Source organism: Microcebus murinus, chromosome 14, assembly GCF_040939455.1.
Source record: "Microcebus murinus isolate Inina chromosome 14, M.murinus_Inina_mat1.0, whole genome shotgun sequence".
Lineage (NCBI taxonomy): Eukaryota > Metazoa > Chordata > Mammalia > Primates > Cheirogaleidae > Microcebus > Microcebus murinus.
This window is the reverse complement of record NC_134117.1, coordinates 53,603,211-53,619,343: the sequence shown is the minus strand read 5'-3', so window position 1 is coordinate 53,619,343 and position 16,133 is coordinate 53,603,211. Positions and strand designations below refer to the sequence as shown.

The 16,133-nt window shown below is 55.2% G+C and overlaps 1 protein-coding gene across 1 annotated transcript in view; it reads right to left on the bottom strand.

The window, feature by feature from the left end:
• The window catches only part of SLC29A3 (solute carrier family 29 member 3), a 43,051-nt gene extending 31,421 nt beyond the window's left edge, over positions 1 to 11,630 (bottom strand). The window contains exons 1-2 of the mRNA XM_012762590.2: positions 11,555 to 11,630; positions 8,217 to 8,515 (exon numbers count right to left, since the gene is read on the bottom strand). Coding sequence (XP_012618044.1) covers positions 8,217 to 8,515; position 11,555 — 300 coding nt within the window. The 5' untranslated portion in view covers positions 11,556 to 11,630. The remainder of the gene's footprint in view (positions 1 to 8,216; positions 8,516 to 11,554) is intronic.
• Positions 11,631 to 16,133: the final 4,503 nt, after the last annotated feature.

The window sequence follows — 16,133 nt, the reverse complement described above, 5'->3', positions numbered from 1 at the left end:
GGGAGGCGTTTAGGAAGAAATGGAATCGAAGGCAGGGAGGGAGCGGTCGCTAGCCTGGAGGGCCAGGGGACACGGCGCGGGTGGGGCCGGGGGGGTCACGAGCATGTGGGGAGAAAATAAACACAGAAGCCGAGGAGCCGAGGCCACCAAAGGCATGACTGATAGCATTTCGAGCCGGGCCGTTTCTCCCCCTTGGAGGGCTGCAGGAAGAGCTAAAAACAGAAGAAAAAGCCATCACAGGTATATTTACGGGGAAAGGCACGCTGGCTGGGTGTGCAGTCAGAGTCGGAGGGCGGACAAGGGAATAAAAAAAAAATGACTCACTTTTGGTTCTAATTTTTAAAAAAATGGGTTAGAGCAGCCATCCATGCCAGCCCAAGCGACTGGCAGCCACTCGCCCACACCCTGCGGCAGGAGCATGGGGCCCCTCCCATCCTGCCTGGCTCCCAGACCACCCCCAGCTCCTTCTCTGGGGTGACAGAGCTCACCCCAAATCCTGCCTCAGTGCGCTCCGATGCTGTGGGGAGGAGGGGAGTTTCACCGAGCACCGCTCTCTGGAATTCTGCTCTTAAAAAGTGGGTTGCCAAAGGGAGTCTAAACATCCTCTCCATTGGGAGAGAGATCTGAGTGGCACTAAGATCTGCCTACAGGAGCGCCAAGGTCGTCTACATCCAGAATGGTGCACGCTCCTCCGACAGCAGCCCGTGCCACGGAGGGGGTGCTGGATACCTGCCCCCCCTGCCGGCTGGCCACATCGGGGCCACCTCGGGGGGTGCAGTCAGCAGGGCAGAGTCTGGGGATGGGGGTACTCGGCAAGCACCTCAGGAACTCCGATGCCGGGCTGCAGCCCCACTCGTCCCAGTAGCGACTAGGGCACCAGCAAGTCACTTGGCGTCCCCACTCTCCTGCTCCGTAGAGTGAGGACCCGAGGCACCCTAGCGGATGGCTGTGAGGTTAGAGCCAAGGAGGCAGAGCCGGGGCTTTTCAAACTACAGCTTGCAGCCCATTAAAGGATATGAGATCCATTTGATGGGTCACAGCCAGAGTTTTATTTTATTCTATTTTATCGTTTGCAGCCTTCCTCTCGATCACTAAAGGTGCGCTTTCTGCGTCCTCTTCTGGAGCCTGCCTCCTCGGCGCACCCGAGCCCTCCGGCCTGCTCTTGGACCGCGCTCCGCTGGGCTCGCTCTTCCCCCTCACCCGTTTCCGCTCTCTGCCCCATCACTCGCTTCGGCACACAGGCCGCCTGCTATTTCTCCCGTCGTAAAAATAAAAGAACAGAAAATTCTCACCCTCCTTGACCACAGCTCCCTGCCTCTCCTGCTTCATTGCCCTGTTCCCATTTAAAGCAAAACTCCTTGAGGCAGCCCCCTCGGTTTGCCGTGTCCAGTCTCTCTCCCTGCCCCCGCCACGCTCTCTCGCAGCCTCCGCTCCAGCTTCTGCCTATTCCCCAAGGTCACCAAGGACCTGCACAAGGTCAAACGCAAGGGCAAACTCTCCATTCTCACCCTACACGGTTTGCAACCAGCACTGCCCCTGCCGGTCACTTGCTCCCCCTTGAAAACTGCATCCAGATGGGGTTTTCATTTTTTGAGTGTAGGTGCAGCTTCATGGAACTTGTTTCCATTATAGACACGGATGTCTTGCCAGGTGAAATATTGATCGTGGCCAAAAGAAGTTTGAAAACGCTGACAGAGAGCACAGAGGTTAACAGCGAGGACACCAGGGGCTCAGAGAACCCAGGTCTGAGTCCCAGTTGTCACTTACTTTGCACCTGGGAGCAAATGACTCAAACTTTTTCAGCCATGGTTTCCTTCTCTGTTAAATGGGTTTAATATATTAATACCTATGTCTTTGGCCTATAGTAAGGACCAAAAGAGATCATGAAAATAAAGCCTCTGGCACACAGTAGGGCTAATTAATAAACATTGCTGAGTTAATGAACACGTCAGTGCCCTTAGCACAGTGGCTGCACATGCCAAGAGCTTAGTAAAGGCAGCGAATGTTGGGGTTCAGTGAGGTCCCCGAACAGCAGCTGCCGGGAAGGTGAGCAGTAACTGTCATACTGCCCGCCCTACCGTACCTGCAGTGCTGCGTACATGCCACCAGGCGTGTCTGGGGACAGAGGGCTCAGGGCCACAGAGCCTGCTCCCAGGCCACACAGCAAAAGATGGCACTGCCAGGACCAGAGTCCTTCTGTGGCCAAATCCAAGTTCCTCCCTGCTGCCCTGTGGTCCCGTGACACGGAACAGACCCAGCTTTCTCCCAGGGATGGAGCTTTTAAGAAACAGATGACCCCTGACTCTTAAAGCCGCTGGGGCAGGTGACCTCGGCTACCAACACAGCACAAAGCGGTCACCCGGCTGGCCAGGACCGGGCTGCGAAGCAGCGGCACGGAGGAGCAGAGGCCAGGTCTGCCTCTCTTGTGCTCCCGTGGCTGACTTGCTCTTGCTCTGTGTCACCCCAGGTACTAAGACGCCCACCTTGAGGCCCAGCTGGCCCTGCTGCTCCTTTTCCAGGAGGCTGGGAAGTAGGAAGGAAGAAGAAGGCAGCTACGGAGCCCTCCAAGCCCCTAACCAGCCCCACGTGGCCCCCAGGCCCAGCAAACGGCAGCACTTACCCAGAGGGAGGGCGAAGGCCCCCCAGGGGCCATCCCTGGCTGGCACAGGACTGGGGGCTTGGGGAAGGTGTCCGCCCAAGCCACAGCATGTACGAGCACCAAACCCTTTAGCCACCGACCTATGTTTGCAAGGTCCCGTGAGGAGCCCCCACTCTCTGGGGTGGAACAGGCCAATTCCTTGGACTTCCGGCCCTAACTCTACACTGAGGAAACTTCCCTCTACTGCCAGGTGTGACGACTTGCACTGCAGGAAGTTCTTCCAGAAGGCTCACCTAAGTCTATCATGATGTAGCCTGAGCCCGTTTCATGGGTGCTCAGGTGGAGGCAGAGAAGAGCTGCTTTTACCCCAACATGTAACCTTTCACTTGGCTCTTACCTGGCTGCACCTCAGCCTCATCTGGAGAACTTGAAATGCCTGTGCCCGGGCCCCTCCTCGGACCGAATCAGAATTGGGTGGTGGGGCAGGTGACCCCGTGTGCAGCCAGGGCGGGGAATACTGAGGTGGATGGACTGGTCAGAGAGTGCGCTGGTTACAAGCATGCGCTCTGCTGACCTCCAGAGTGGTCCAAATCCCAGCTGTCACTGTCCTTGGGTCATGGCCTAAACCCCACAAGCCTCAGTTTCCCCATTTGGAAACAGGGGGCGACAGTACTTAACTCACGAGGACATCCCGTGGATGAAGGAAAATGGTGGGTCAAGTGGTGGGTGGCTTTGGGCCACATGGCAGGGATTTGGTAAAGCCAGCAGGTTACATCCGATAACCTGTCTTCTAGTTTCCTCCTCTTCAAACTATTTCTTCCTCGTTCCTTTTAACCTTCCTCTCTGGATTGGGATGCCTGCCCCGAGTCGTAAGGACAGCTCCCAGTTATGCTACCCTGCTTCTCTGGGGTAGGGCTGAGGGATTGGGCCAGGACCAAGGGGTTGTCACTTAGGGGAGTGGATGCCCAGGCCACCCACCTGCTGAACCAGGCTAACCTGGCTTCCTTCCCTGCGGCAGGAACCTCACTTCATACCTGTGCCGGGCCACCTGAAAGAGCAGAACTCCTTTCATGGTAGCCACTGTGACCCCTAGATCTTCTTCTGTTCTATTGCAGAGCCACGCCATCACCATCTTCTATTGGGGTGTGGAGCCATGCGATTACTAATGCAAGAAATATTTACTGTGTGCTACTACGCTCTGGGGACACATCTGGGGACATACGGTAAGAGAGCTACAGTCACCAGTGGGGGCACCCTCATCTGTCCTGATGGATGGTAACAGTTCCTGCCTTATGGGGGGCTGTGGGGCTAAATGGGGTAATGCCAGCAAAGTGCCGAGAGCAGCATCTGCCCCGCAGCCAGCGCCCGGGGTTTCAGGCTAGAAAAGGAGGCCAGACTAAGGGCAGGCTCTGCATAGGAAGGAAGCTGGTGTTTGTGGAGTCAGGATGTGGGGCGGCCCTATCTTCAGGACAGTCCCCTACACACCACTCTGAGTATGTTTCCAATTTTGTAATCAGTAACCATCTATCCGCCTCAATGCCCCGTGAAATACTCTCTAGCCCTTCCCCGCTGTGTGATTTGGGGCAGGTTACTTAACCTCTCTGGGCCTCTAGCTTTTTTTTTTATTATTTATTTCAGCATATTATGTGGGTACAAATGTTTAGGTTACAGTGTGTTTCCTTTCCCCCCTTCCCTCCCAGCCTCTGGCTTTCTGACTAAAGAAAAGGGTTACTAAGACCTGCCTTGCAAGGTTAATGAGAGACAGTGTGTCAGCACCATCCCGCCAGCCTGGCGGGCTCGGAGTCAGCTCAGGAACTGGCGGCCGCTGTGGCTCCCCTGCGCCATCTTTTCACGTCAACTCTTCCCCGTTCCTGCTCTACATTTTTGGCCCTGGGCCAACAGACCTGTGGTGGCTTTATTTAAGGCTCCTATTCCAGAGAACGGAGACGAGAGGGCACGGCGGGCAGGACGCTTTCCAAACCATCCCCAAATGTGTCCAGACAGAAGGGAATGAGCCTGATGACCTTGAAAGTGATATGATTTGGGGGGAGGGGGTCTAGGTAAACATTCCCACTGGGTCAGACTCCCCATCAAATGGTATCCACCCCTGGAAAACATTGAAAGGAAAGAACAGAAAAAAACTAAACATCCAGACCCACAGCTAATTGAGTTGCGGGTAGACATGGAGCCAGCCCCATCCGACTCTTCCCCTCCTTCCCCCCAAGCTGCCCTCAGGTGACAGGCAGACCAGCGCCTCTCTGCCTCTCTCTCGGGGAAGCCAGAAGAAGGGGGGAAGAGCTGGGGAGGCGGGCTGCAGGAATGAGGCAAAGAAAAACGGCCCGCAAAATGCAGAAACGCCCCAGCATGCTTGCTTCCCAAACCCAGCCCATGAATCGAGGGGTGACAGGTCTCTCATCTCGGATGCCAAGAGCCAGGAGCTCCGGGCAGGCGCAGGTACTACATCCGCACCTGCCAGCACTCGGAGAAGCGATAAAGCATTGCAGCAGGGCCGTAACGCTCGGCGCTTGCAGCTGGGAAGGGACGGCCTTGCGGTGGGGGCAGCTCGGGGCTCCCAGACACCGGCCTGGGCTCCCCTCCCTCCCGCGGCAGCCTGCCCCCGGGCCCAGGCGGTGGACAGAGGAGGCGGACAGGTGCACACACGCTGGCCGAGACAGGCAGGGATCTTCTGGAGGAGGCCCAATGGGCTGGGTGATTTATAGAGGCCGGCAGAAAGCTGGGACGCCTGAGTCACTGGTACATAAAAGTGGATCATAAAGCACCCCGGCTGAGCCAGCGCCTCCAGAAATCAGAAATACACAGGTCCGCATGCGCTTAGGAGCTGGGCCCCATCCCTCAGAGGATAATTACCATAATAGTTTGCAGACCACCCTGGACGGTGGTGCCAGACCCTGTCCCTAAGTACTTCTGACACACGTTAATTTACTTAATCCTCTAAACAACCTTCAGAGGTTGGTGGTAGCAAGAGGCTCCTTTTTTTTTACATGCCAGGAAAGTGAGGCGGCATGGAGGCCATGGAGCTAAGAGCCATGAGCCAAGCCTGGCCAGTGCTGCCCAAACTCGACCGTGCCTGCCAGACACCTGAGTGTCTTGGAAACACGCAGATCCTGACGTCACCAGCAGGTCCCAGGGGGTGCCACTGGTCCAAGGACCACACCTTGAGTAGCAAGGCTCTCAGCTGCTGTACCACATTCCTATGGTACTTCTTCAGCTAGGGTACTTCTTCAGTTTGCATGTACCCCACTGCTCCAGCCCCTGGAGGCATCCACGCCTTCCTCCAGAAGGCCCTCACGAGGTTCAAAAACACCAATGCTTCCACCCCCTTCAGACTAATTCAATCAGAATCCTTGGGGTGTGGCCTGGAATGGCATATTTAATTTTTTTTAGAGACAGGATTTTGCTCTGTCACCCAGGCTGGAGTGCAGTCACCCGATCACAGCTCACTGCAGCCTCCAACTCCTGGGCTTTAGCGATCCTCCTACCTCGGCCTCCCAAAGTGCTGGGATTACAGGGGTGAGCCACCACGCCCAGCCTGGATTGGTATTTTGTAAGAAGCTCCCCGGGTGGTTCAGATGTAGCCACACAGAGTCCTTGACACAGACAATAGAGATGCCTCATCCGGTGTCTCTGATTCATACCCACAAAACTGAGCAAAGGTCCCCAGGGTTAGGCCAGGGATTTCCAAGACGGTTTCCAGAGAAGGAGTGGTGAGCCCCCTCCTGGGCCTCCTGAGGGGTAGCATACTCGCTTCTTGTCCCTGAGGCACCCTGGAGAGGAGGGGCACAGCCTGGGGGCGGGCAACACCCCAACCTGGGGCAGCTGCAGACACTGAGGCTCCTGACAAAGACTCTCCTTGAACAAAACTTCAGTCAGGCTCCTCTGAGCCCTCTTCTCAAGAGGGCCTTGACCTTGGCCCCGACCCCTCCCAGGCCCACCCTGCAGCCTGCCCAACCCAGTCTTAGCAAAGAATCCTGCTAAGTCAGATTAGCCAGAATCCCCTGCCCTTGACATCTGATCAAGCTCCCTGTCCCCCACCTTTGCATGGGGGACTGGTTCCAGGACCCCCCGCATATACCGAAATCGGAGCATACTCAGGTCCCGCAGTGGGCCCCAAAGAACCTACATACAGGAAAAGTCGGCCCTCCATATGCGCAGGCTTTGCATCCCTCCAATACTGTATTTGCAATCCTCCTTTGTTGAAAACATCCGCATATAAGTGAATCTGCACCAACCCACGTTGTTTAAGAGTCAAATGTGTAATTCCTTGGCCCGATTTCAGCAAGAATCCTGTTAGGCCAGTTCAGCAATAACCCCCACCCCTGTGCTTAGACTCTTACTAATTTCCCTCCACGGACCCCCACCCTGCTTCTTGGCTGTAAATCCCCACATCTCCTTCCCCTACTACAATGTCTCTCAAATACTGTTTTCCCCTTGCTGTTTTAGCAAGTGTCAGAATAATGTTCTCTTTAACACTCTTCCCCCACCACCCCCGCCTTGGAGAAGTCACATGGCAAAGAGAGCAAACAGCCGTCAACCACACACCAGCTCAGGCTGCTCACCCTGACATTCAAGGCCCAGGCAACAGCTTCAGGGCCCGGCTACGATCTCGAGCCTTACTTCTCTCTTACCTGTGCCTCACACGCAGCAAAACCAGAGGCTTCGCTGTGCCACACGCACACCTGAACTTCCCTCCCATTCTGCCTTTGCCCAGCCTTTTTCTTCTAACTGCAATGTCTCCTCCACATTCTGCAAATCTACCCACTTTGAGTCACAGCAACTTCTCCCCTGGTGACCACACTACTTATCCCCAAGAATTTATGTTCCCCAGTCTGCCATCACCGCAGAACCTCGCATTTTAGCCGGCATGTGGTTCTCTGGGAGAAAACTACATCGAAAAGACCCCATTTCCCAGCCTCCTTTGCCGCTGAAGTGGTCACATGACTGAGTTCTGACCAATGAAATGCAAGCAGAGTGTTCTTAGGTGACAGGCTTTTCCTTCCTCTCTTCTTCCTTCTGATGTAATGGCTGGAGCTCCAACAGCTATCTTGGACCGTGAGGTGGCCTTGGACATGAAAGCTATGTGTGGGGAAACAACTGGGATCCTGACACCATAGAACATTATACCAGCCCTGGGCAGGCCCTACAGGACTTAAATGAGGGAGAAAAATGACCTTCCACCTTGTTTCAGCTACTACTCTTTTAGAATTTTTCTGTAACTGACAGGTGAACTTAATATCATTAAACCCACACCTTCAAACCCTGGGAGGCGTGGACTCTGGATTCCTGAGTTTGCTGCACACTACACTGCACAGAACCATCATCTGTGTCTTCTTCCCATGTTAAATAGTAAGCACCGTGAAGGCTGGGATTGTGACTCGGCCGCCTCCCTCCTCCCCTGGCACGTGAGGCGGGGGCCTCCCACGCAACGCAGAGCACTTAGGACTGAATGGAGTTCTTTCTACTGCTCTCCGCACGCACGGCTGCCTAATCCACACCACATTCTCGGCGCGCTGCAAACCTCCCTGGGACGGTGCACCCGCGTGCAGCCCACCCGCGCGGCTTGCTCCCACTTGCTTCGAGGGGAGAAACACGCCCTTACCAGGATGTCCGAGCCCGCGGAGTCCTCCCCTGTGGCTGGGCTGGAGGCGTTGCCGAGTTTGAACATCCAGTACTCCTTGGCAGTGATGAAGAAGCTCCACGGCATTAGGCTGCCAACGCCCAGGCTGAAGAAGATGATGTAGGTGGCGTTGAAGCGGTCCTCGGGCCTCTGCAGGCCAGGGGACAGGCAGTCCCGCTGCCGCTCGAGCAGGTCCTCCTGCTCAGCTTGGAGAGAGCTGCTTGCGCTTCTGTCGGCGGGGTTTGAACCGGGATGACAGTCATCCTCGGGGACAATGGCCACTGTGGGAGCAGGGAGGGAAACAGAAACAGGGCAGGTGAGCTGAAACTGAGGCTGGGGACTCACCTATCCTACAAAATGACTATACCTCTACACCCTGGGGTCCACAAAGTCACCAAAGACTGGTTGGAGAGCATCATTTTTAAGGATCAGGGAGAAAGACAAAAAATGAGGACAGGATGTCAGAACTCTAAGTGACCCAGAGGTCACCCAAACAAGGAAATAGCAATGGAGGCAGCATAAAAGTGTGGAACAGGCTGGGTGTAAAACACTGTGCCACAGTGGGGCCTGCGGCAGGCGATCTGGGAAGGCAGACGTGGTCTAAAGGCGTTCCGATTTCTGTGCAGCCACAGGAAAAGGAATGAGGACTTTTGATGGGCCAAGAATGACCTCCAAGCTCTTTGCAACTTTATGTAAAAAAAAAAAAGTAAGGAGCAGGATAGTGTGTAGAATATGCTACTATTTACATAATAAAAGTGGGGAGGGGAGAATCTACACACACATGTGTATCTGTATGTGCACAGAACAGCTCTGGAAGGAAACACAAGAAATTTCTAACAGTGGTTGCCTCTGGGGAGGGAGCCTGGGAGGGGGCACCTCACTACATTCTCATCTGTGCCTTCTGAATTTTGAGCCATGTGAATTTATTGCCTGTTCAAAGATAATTAAAATTATAAATAAAAACAAAGGCATCCAAATTAAATAATAATTTTTAAAAAGCTGATGGTGTCTAGAGTTGTCTCCAAACCCAGCGTGGGACCTCTTTTGTCCATTCCCTTGTTTCATTTGTGGGGAAAGAGAGGTCCAAAGGGCGGAAAGGCACGGGCTAGGTAAACAGCCTAGCCTGGGTTTGCAGATCCTACCTGGGGCCCACCAGGAGACGGCCACTCCCCATCCGTGGTGGCACCTAAGACAAACTGAGGACTCTGGGCAGCCAGCACCCATTGCCTACATGGCCTTGGGCAAACTTACCAGGCTTCTCAGCCTCAATTTCCCCATTTGGAAACCTGGGGAAGCCTCTTTGACCATGGTTATGCAACGGCACTGGCTGGCAATGCCTGACGTGGTAGCAGCTGTTGAACAAACGTCAGCATCTTCCCCGGCATCCTGGGCTTGTCACCTGGCTGGCTGACTGCTGAATTTGGCTGCGAGGTAGCATGCCTACTTCCATGCTCCAGGTAGCACCTAGGGTATGGCAGCAGCTTGATAAATGGGAACTATTTCCATAATGCTGAGGGTGGGATGCTCTGGAGTCCCTTCCGCAGTAGCTTCCTCCCTACCCAATAAATCAACAAATTAACACATCCTGGCTCCTATAGGCGGCCGAGCCTTGCTCAACAGCGGAGCCTTTCTTCCTGATAGGATGGGAACACACCCTCATACGGGTGCAGAACCTTATCTGCTATCTCAGGAGAACCTGATAGCATCCCTTGGCATTAGACAGGGCAGAAATTACTGGCCCCTTTTTTCAGATGGAAAAACTGAGGGCTTGCTTTGCCCTACATTCAAACAGAGAGAATTCCCCAATATCTAAAATTAAGTCCGGTACTCACACACGCCAAGGTCTGTGCTTGGCATAGGTCGAGGATTTGAGCCTGACAACCAGATACGTTAGGTACTACTCTTCGACCCATTTCAAGATGAGGGGGTCTGAGGTTCAGAAAGGTCGGGCGACTTGCCCAAGGCCACAGAGCTACCAGATAGCAGGAGTGAAATTACACAGCTGAGCAGTCTGGGGCCCTGGGAGGGACGGGCTGGGAATGTGAGCCCGTGCCTGGTGGTTCCAGAAACAGACGCCCTTCCTCGAAGCCAGTGAGCCGCGGGCAGAGGCAAAGGCAGCAGTGTAGGGGCCCCTGTCAATGTTTGCTGGACAAGTGGACTCTGTACGACCAGGACATCCTACCCACCAGGGTGGCGCGTACCCGGGAGCCAGCACGCGGGAGGGAGGCTGCCGGATGCCCGAGCCCAGAGCACCCAGTCAGCAAGTCTATGTTAAACCCACTTCCCGGCCTCCATCCACGCTGAGACCGGCGCTCACAAGCTAACCAGACACGCACACACCCATTTTTAAAATTAGCATCTAAAATGTAAAAAATAATTAAGAGCCATACAGGACAGCGGAGAACTGGCAAGCGGTTCTTCCCAGAGGCGCCAGCTACCGGGTGGGTGCAGGGCCAACCCCTCGGTCACTCGGGACCACGCGTGGCCAGCGCCCCTTCTCAGCTCTTGGCATCTATTTGTTGAGGACCATTCAGCCTTGACTGAGCTTCAGAAGAAGGAGCCAGGATTTTTCTCTAACCCGGGTCACAGGCCAGGGCACTGGAGTGAGCAAAGTCTTATTAGTCTTTATAAAAGCTAGCGGCTGGATTTTGGATTAAAAAAGAAAGGCAAGGAAGAGCTCAAGCTTCCCCAAGACAGCTGGCTGTGGCCTGGCGTGTGTTCCCCCGCCCAGCTCCCTCCCTGGGTGACAGGGAGCTAGGGGCAGCCCCAGCAGAAAGAGACGGAAACTAGGCGGATCTGAGGCCACCGCAAAACACCACCTGGGGGGGGAAGGCTGGGTGCTGGTTCCAAGAGGTTTCTGACTCTGGCCAAGTCAATCGCCACTTTGTGCCTCGATTTCCCCATCTGTGAAACGGGGGTAGGGGGCCGGTGAAGCTAACCTACGGAAAGCACGGCTGGGAAGCACTGGGCATCACCCAGAGGCCACAGGCACCCCCAGCCTCAGGCTCCCCAGTGTGGACCAACTGAGTCAGCCACCCTCCGGACACTCTGGGCTGACTTGTCCGTACTCAGGCCGGCACATCCAGGCGGTGAGGTCCAGTCTCGGGGAGGAGGGGAGAAAATCTGGGGGAGAGGTGAAGACCCAGCAGGGGTAGAGAGCAAGGAAGGAGAGGAGGGACGCTGGGGAGGGACACAGCGAGAGGCGCCACTCCGGAGGGACTGGGGCCGCGCGGCTCCCGCGGAAGCCCCGAGGGGCCCGGGAAGGAGCCGCTGGGAGCCGAGCGCAGGGGGCAGCCGGAGCCCGGAGAGCCCGCACTTACTGTCGCCGCCGCGCCGCCGCCGCTGCCTCCGGGCGCACGGCCACTGCCACTCGGGCTCCGCGGCCCGCAGGCCCGGCTCCTCCCCCGGCCCGCCCCGGCCCGCCCCGCCCCGGCCGCGCTTCCCGCTTCGCTAGCTCGCCGGTCGCCTTTTGTCTTCCCCTGGCACGCCCACGTCACCTCCCGGTCTGGCGCTGGGCTGGGGCTGCGTGCGCCCATTTCACAGGTGGGGAAAGCGAGGCTCCCGCGCGGGCGGAGACCCAGGAGCGGCGCAGCCCTCCCTCCAGCTCCCGCAGCCTGCGCCCCAGGAGCCCGAGGAGCCCCCGGCTGGCCCCCAGGCCCCTGCAAGTGCGGACCCCACGGCTCCCTACTCCCTGCTCCGGCGGTGGAGCAGGGCCCGCACCGGAGCTGAGCCGGGCGCTGTTTTCAGCACACCCAGAACTTGCGCCCTGCCCTCGGGCCGCACGTAACAGCTGCTGTGTGCTCTGGGTGGGACAGCGGGGACCTTCCTGACCCCTGGTCCCGCCTGGCCCAAGCGGCAGGCACCTGGATGACTCGGCAGGGCAGGAAGCTCCGCGGCCATCCGCCCTGGTCCTTGCGGCGGCCACCGCAGGGCTGGGAGGTGCCGCCGGGCCCCTCGAGGCCGTGCCCGTGGTGGCGGGGGCGGTTCCCGGAGCCCCCCACTGCATCCCGCAAGCACTGGCCTCACCGCAAACGCCCCGGCTCCCACCCGGTTCCCAGGGCCCCTCCAGGATGCTGCTCCCTGCGGGTGGGCGTCTTCTACCTCGCTTGTTCTTTCTCGCTCAGCACTGGGCACACGGTAAACGTTCTATGCACACCTGGGGAACGAATACAGCCCTTATCCAGTGGGTCGGGGCTGAGGCCCCAAAATAGAGCTATTTAACAAGCGCCCCCAGCAGGCAACTTTGGGAACAGCAGCCTAAATTGTCAGCCCTCCAGCCCAGGGGAGGAGAGGCTTGAAGCCCCTGGGCGCCCCCCACCTCTGCCCCTGTGAGTCTTGGCTCCACACTTGTAAGCTGAGGGATAGTGGTAAAATGACTAAACCTCTCTGGAGCCCGGGGTCCACTTAGAGCTATTGAGGGAATTAAATGAGGAGATCCATGCCAGGCCCTCACTGCAAATATCCTTCACGTCCAAAGAAGAGCTCCCCTACCCCCAAAATGTGGTAGTTTACTTATTAGGCCTTAATTTTAGCCTTCTCTCTCTCTCTCTCTCTCTCTCTCTCTCTCTCTCTCTCTCTCTTTTTCTTTTCTTTTTCTTTTTCTTTTTTTTTTTGAGGCAGTCTTGCTCTGTTGCCTGGGCTAGAGTGCTGTGGTGTTAGCCTAGCTCATAGCAACCCCAAACTCCTGGGCTCAAGCAATCCTTCTGCCTTAGCTTTCCGAGTAGTTGGTACTACAGGCATGCACCACTATGCCTGGCTAATTTTTTCTATATATTTTTAATTGTCCAGCTAATTTGTTTCTATTTTTAGTAGAGACAGGGGTCTCACTCTTGCTCAGGCTGGTCTTGAACTCCTGCCCTTGAGCGATCCTCCCACCTCAGCCTCCCAGAGTGCTAGGATTACAGGTGTGGGCCACCATGCCTGGCCAATTCTAGCCTTCCTTATATTTGAAAACACATCCTCAAATATAAAAGACATTTTCATGAATGTTCTGTGATTTGATCCCCACAACCCAGTGAAATGGGATTGTTGTCCCCATTTTACAGATGAGGAAGCCAAGGCTCAAAGAGGTAAAGTAGCTTTTCACAGTACTCAGCTGGCAGTGATGGGGTGGCAGGCCCCAGAGCCAAGTCTGTTTCTTCCATGCCACGTGGCAAACAGGCAGAGCATGAGAAAGGGAATCAGAGCCCTGAGCCCTGAGTCTACCTCTGCCCCTGACCAGCTGAGTGACCTTGAGTACATCTCTTCCCTGCAGGCACTTCAGTCACAAGATAACAAAAACATCTACCCTTAGAGATTATCAGAGAAGAGGGAGACAGGGTCAAGACAGGGGAGGAGACAGAGTACAACTGTTTATACCAGGCTGACTTGGCAGCAGCCAAGCTCTGGGGCTGGGATCAGGGTGGGGTGGGAGTGGGGGCTGGAGCGAGTGGGCCCCAGGACTGGAGCGAGTGGGCCCCAGGACTGGCTGGGCTCCTGTCCCTCGCCTGGACTTGTCCTGGACGGGCCACATAGGCCCCTTTTGATAAGTGCTGTAGGGGAGGAAAAATAATTTTTTCTAGCCTTCATGAGTTTGTAGTTGGGATGGACCACGGTAACAAAAAACAAGACTAGCAAGAGAAAAACAGAAGTTTAATAACATGCGTACTTCATGTCTACATGGGAGATACTCAGAGAAATGAGTAAATCTCCAAAAAACATGGCTTTGAGTTCATGGCTTTGAGTTTGGCGGGGAAGGCCAGCCGTGGGGAGGTGGACAAGGGGAAGGTTTGCACGGACTTAGGTCAGTGCCTTCTCCATTGATAATGTAGTGCCATCTTCCTCCTGGTGCAAAAATGGAGACACCCTGACAGATGGAGATTTCTTCCATAGATAGAAACTCCTCTTACAAAAGGGTAACGTTTGCTCTTGTTGTCAGAGCTTCTTCTGTGTCTGCAGGTTCTCAAAATAACCAGCTCAAAATAATCCTTGTGCCAAAGAGGCATATTTTGGGGTGGCATGTTCTGGTCTCCTGTAGTCATAGTTTGGGGTAACATGTCCCGAGTCACATCAGTGCTTAGGAATGGAGTGGCCTTGAGGGTGGCCTTGAGGGTCACCAACTCTGCATGTGGGATGGGGCCAGGGTACGTGGGGCATTGCCACAGAGTTGACAACCACCACCTGCATGGCAAGCATTGTCGGAGAATGTCAGGGAAAATATCTGTAAATGGTGAAGTACTACACACCCATTAGGCACCTTTATTCCCAAACACACATGAAGAAGATAAAGGAAGAGGAGGAGGATGAGAAGAAGAAGGAGAAGGGAAGGAAGCCAGGAAGAAAGGGAAAGGGAGGAAAAGCCCAAACATCCAAAGCACTTTCCACTGCGTTGGTATTTCACAGCTCTCTTTTTCTTTCAGAAAGCACCATGTCCCTCGCTGGTTTGGAATGCCCTGGAAGGTTCCGAGAGCTGGCAGAAGTCGCCCTGCTATTACAGAGGGACCTGCTCCTGTCCCCAGGGAACTGGAAGGTGTGATGCCAAGGGCTGGCCTGGGGGGCCTGACAGGGGAGCCCACTGGCTTGGTGGTCAGAACCGGGCCCTGGAGCCAGACAGACCTGGGCGTGGCTGCTGTTCATGCGTCCTTAGGAAGTCAGCCTCAGTTTCCTCATCTGTGAAATGGTGTGATAATGCCAAACTAATAGCCTTCTACGAGCCACAGAGTAGGTGACCAATAATCGTGCCAATTGCTGCTAAAGAAGGTGAGTCCTGGGGCCTCTGAGCTCCCACTCTGGCTCTGCCACTGCAGGAAACATCTCACTGAATCCACCGCATGGTACAACTGTCAGCCTCAGTTTGCTTATGAGGAAACTGGGGTTCAGAGAGGTTAGTACCTTGCTCAGAGTCACACAGCTAGTAAGTGTCAGAGCCAAAATTCAAATTGATACCCTTTTGCTTTCAAGAGCCCATTCACGGTCTCCGTTAAAAGTGGTTTGGGGCTGGGCCTGGTGGCTCACGCCTGTAATCCTAGCACTCTGGGAGGTCGAGGTGGGAGGATCGCTCAAGATCAGGAGTTCAAGATCAGCTTGAGCAAGAGTGAGACCCCCCTTCTCTACTAAAAATAGAAAGAAATTAGCTGGACAACTAAAAATATATAGAAAAAATTAGCTGGGCATGGTGGTGCATGCCTGTAGTCCCAGCTACTTGGGAGGCTGTGGCAGTAGGATTGCTCGAGCCCAGGAGTTTGAGGTTGCTGTGAGCTAGGCTGACGCCACGGCACTCTAGCCCAGGTAACAGAGCAAGACTTTGTCTCAAAAAAAAAAAAGTGGTTTGGGGTAAAGGGTCATACAAACCCCCATCTTCCAAGAGTGGAGCCGTGCAAGCTCCCCTTGTCTCCCCTTACCCGAGTCTGCTGACCTGCAGGTGATTAAACAATCAGGAAGAACCTGAATATTTTGCACAGACTCTGTTCACGAAGGGTGCTAATCACCCCAGTGCCTTCAGGCCCAGTAAGTCTCTTGGATGGTGGGGCGCTGTGCACAGAACTGGTGGGCCAATGCTGCCCTCTCGTGGCACTTTGCTCTCACTGCACACACTCGCAGGCTGGGGTCATTCACTGGGACCCTCTCTTCCAGGGTTACTGGGTACCAAGCAGGGCACGTGGATCGGAGGTAAGATGTCACCCCAAACTGCTGACTCATAACTTCTCTGCCCCCATATCACTAACTCTAATTCAAGAGCACCACTCTGACTCTGACAGCTCCGTGCTGGTTTGACAGCTCCCTCTGGGAAGTTCTGAACGTCCTGGGTACCCCAGCCCTTGCCCCCTGTCTCCCCTCCATCCATCAAGCATCTCTCTCCTTCCATCCTGAGCCAGCTGGGATACCAGGGCGTCACATCAGTAAGACCTCAGTGGTACCCTA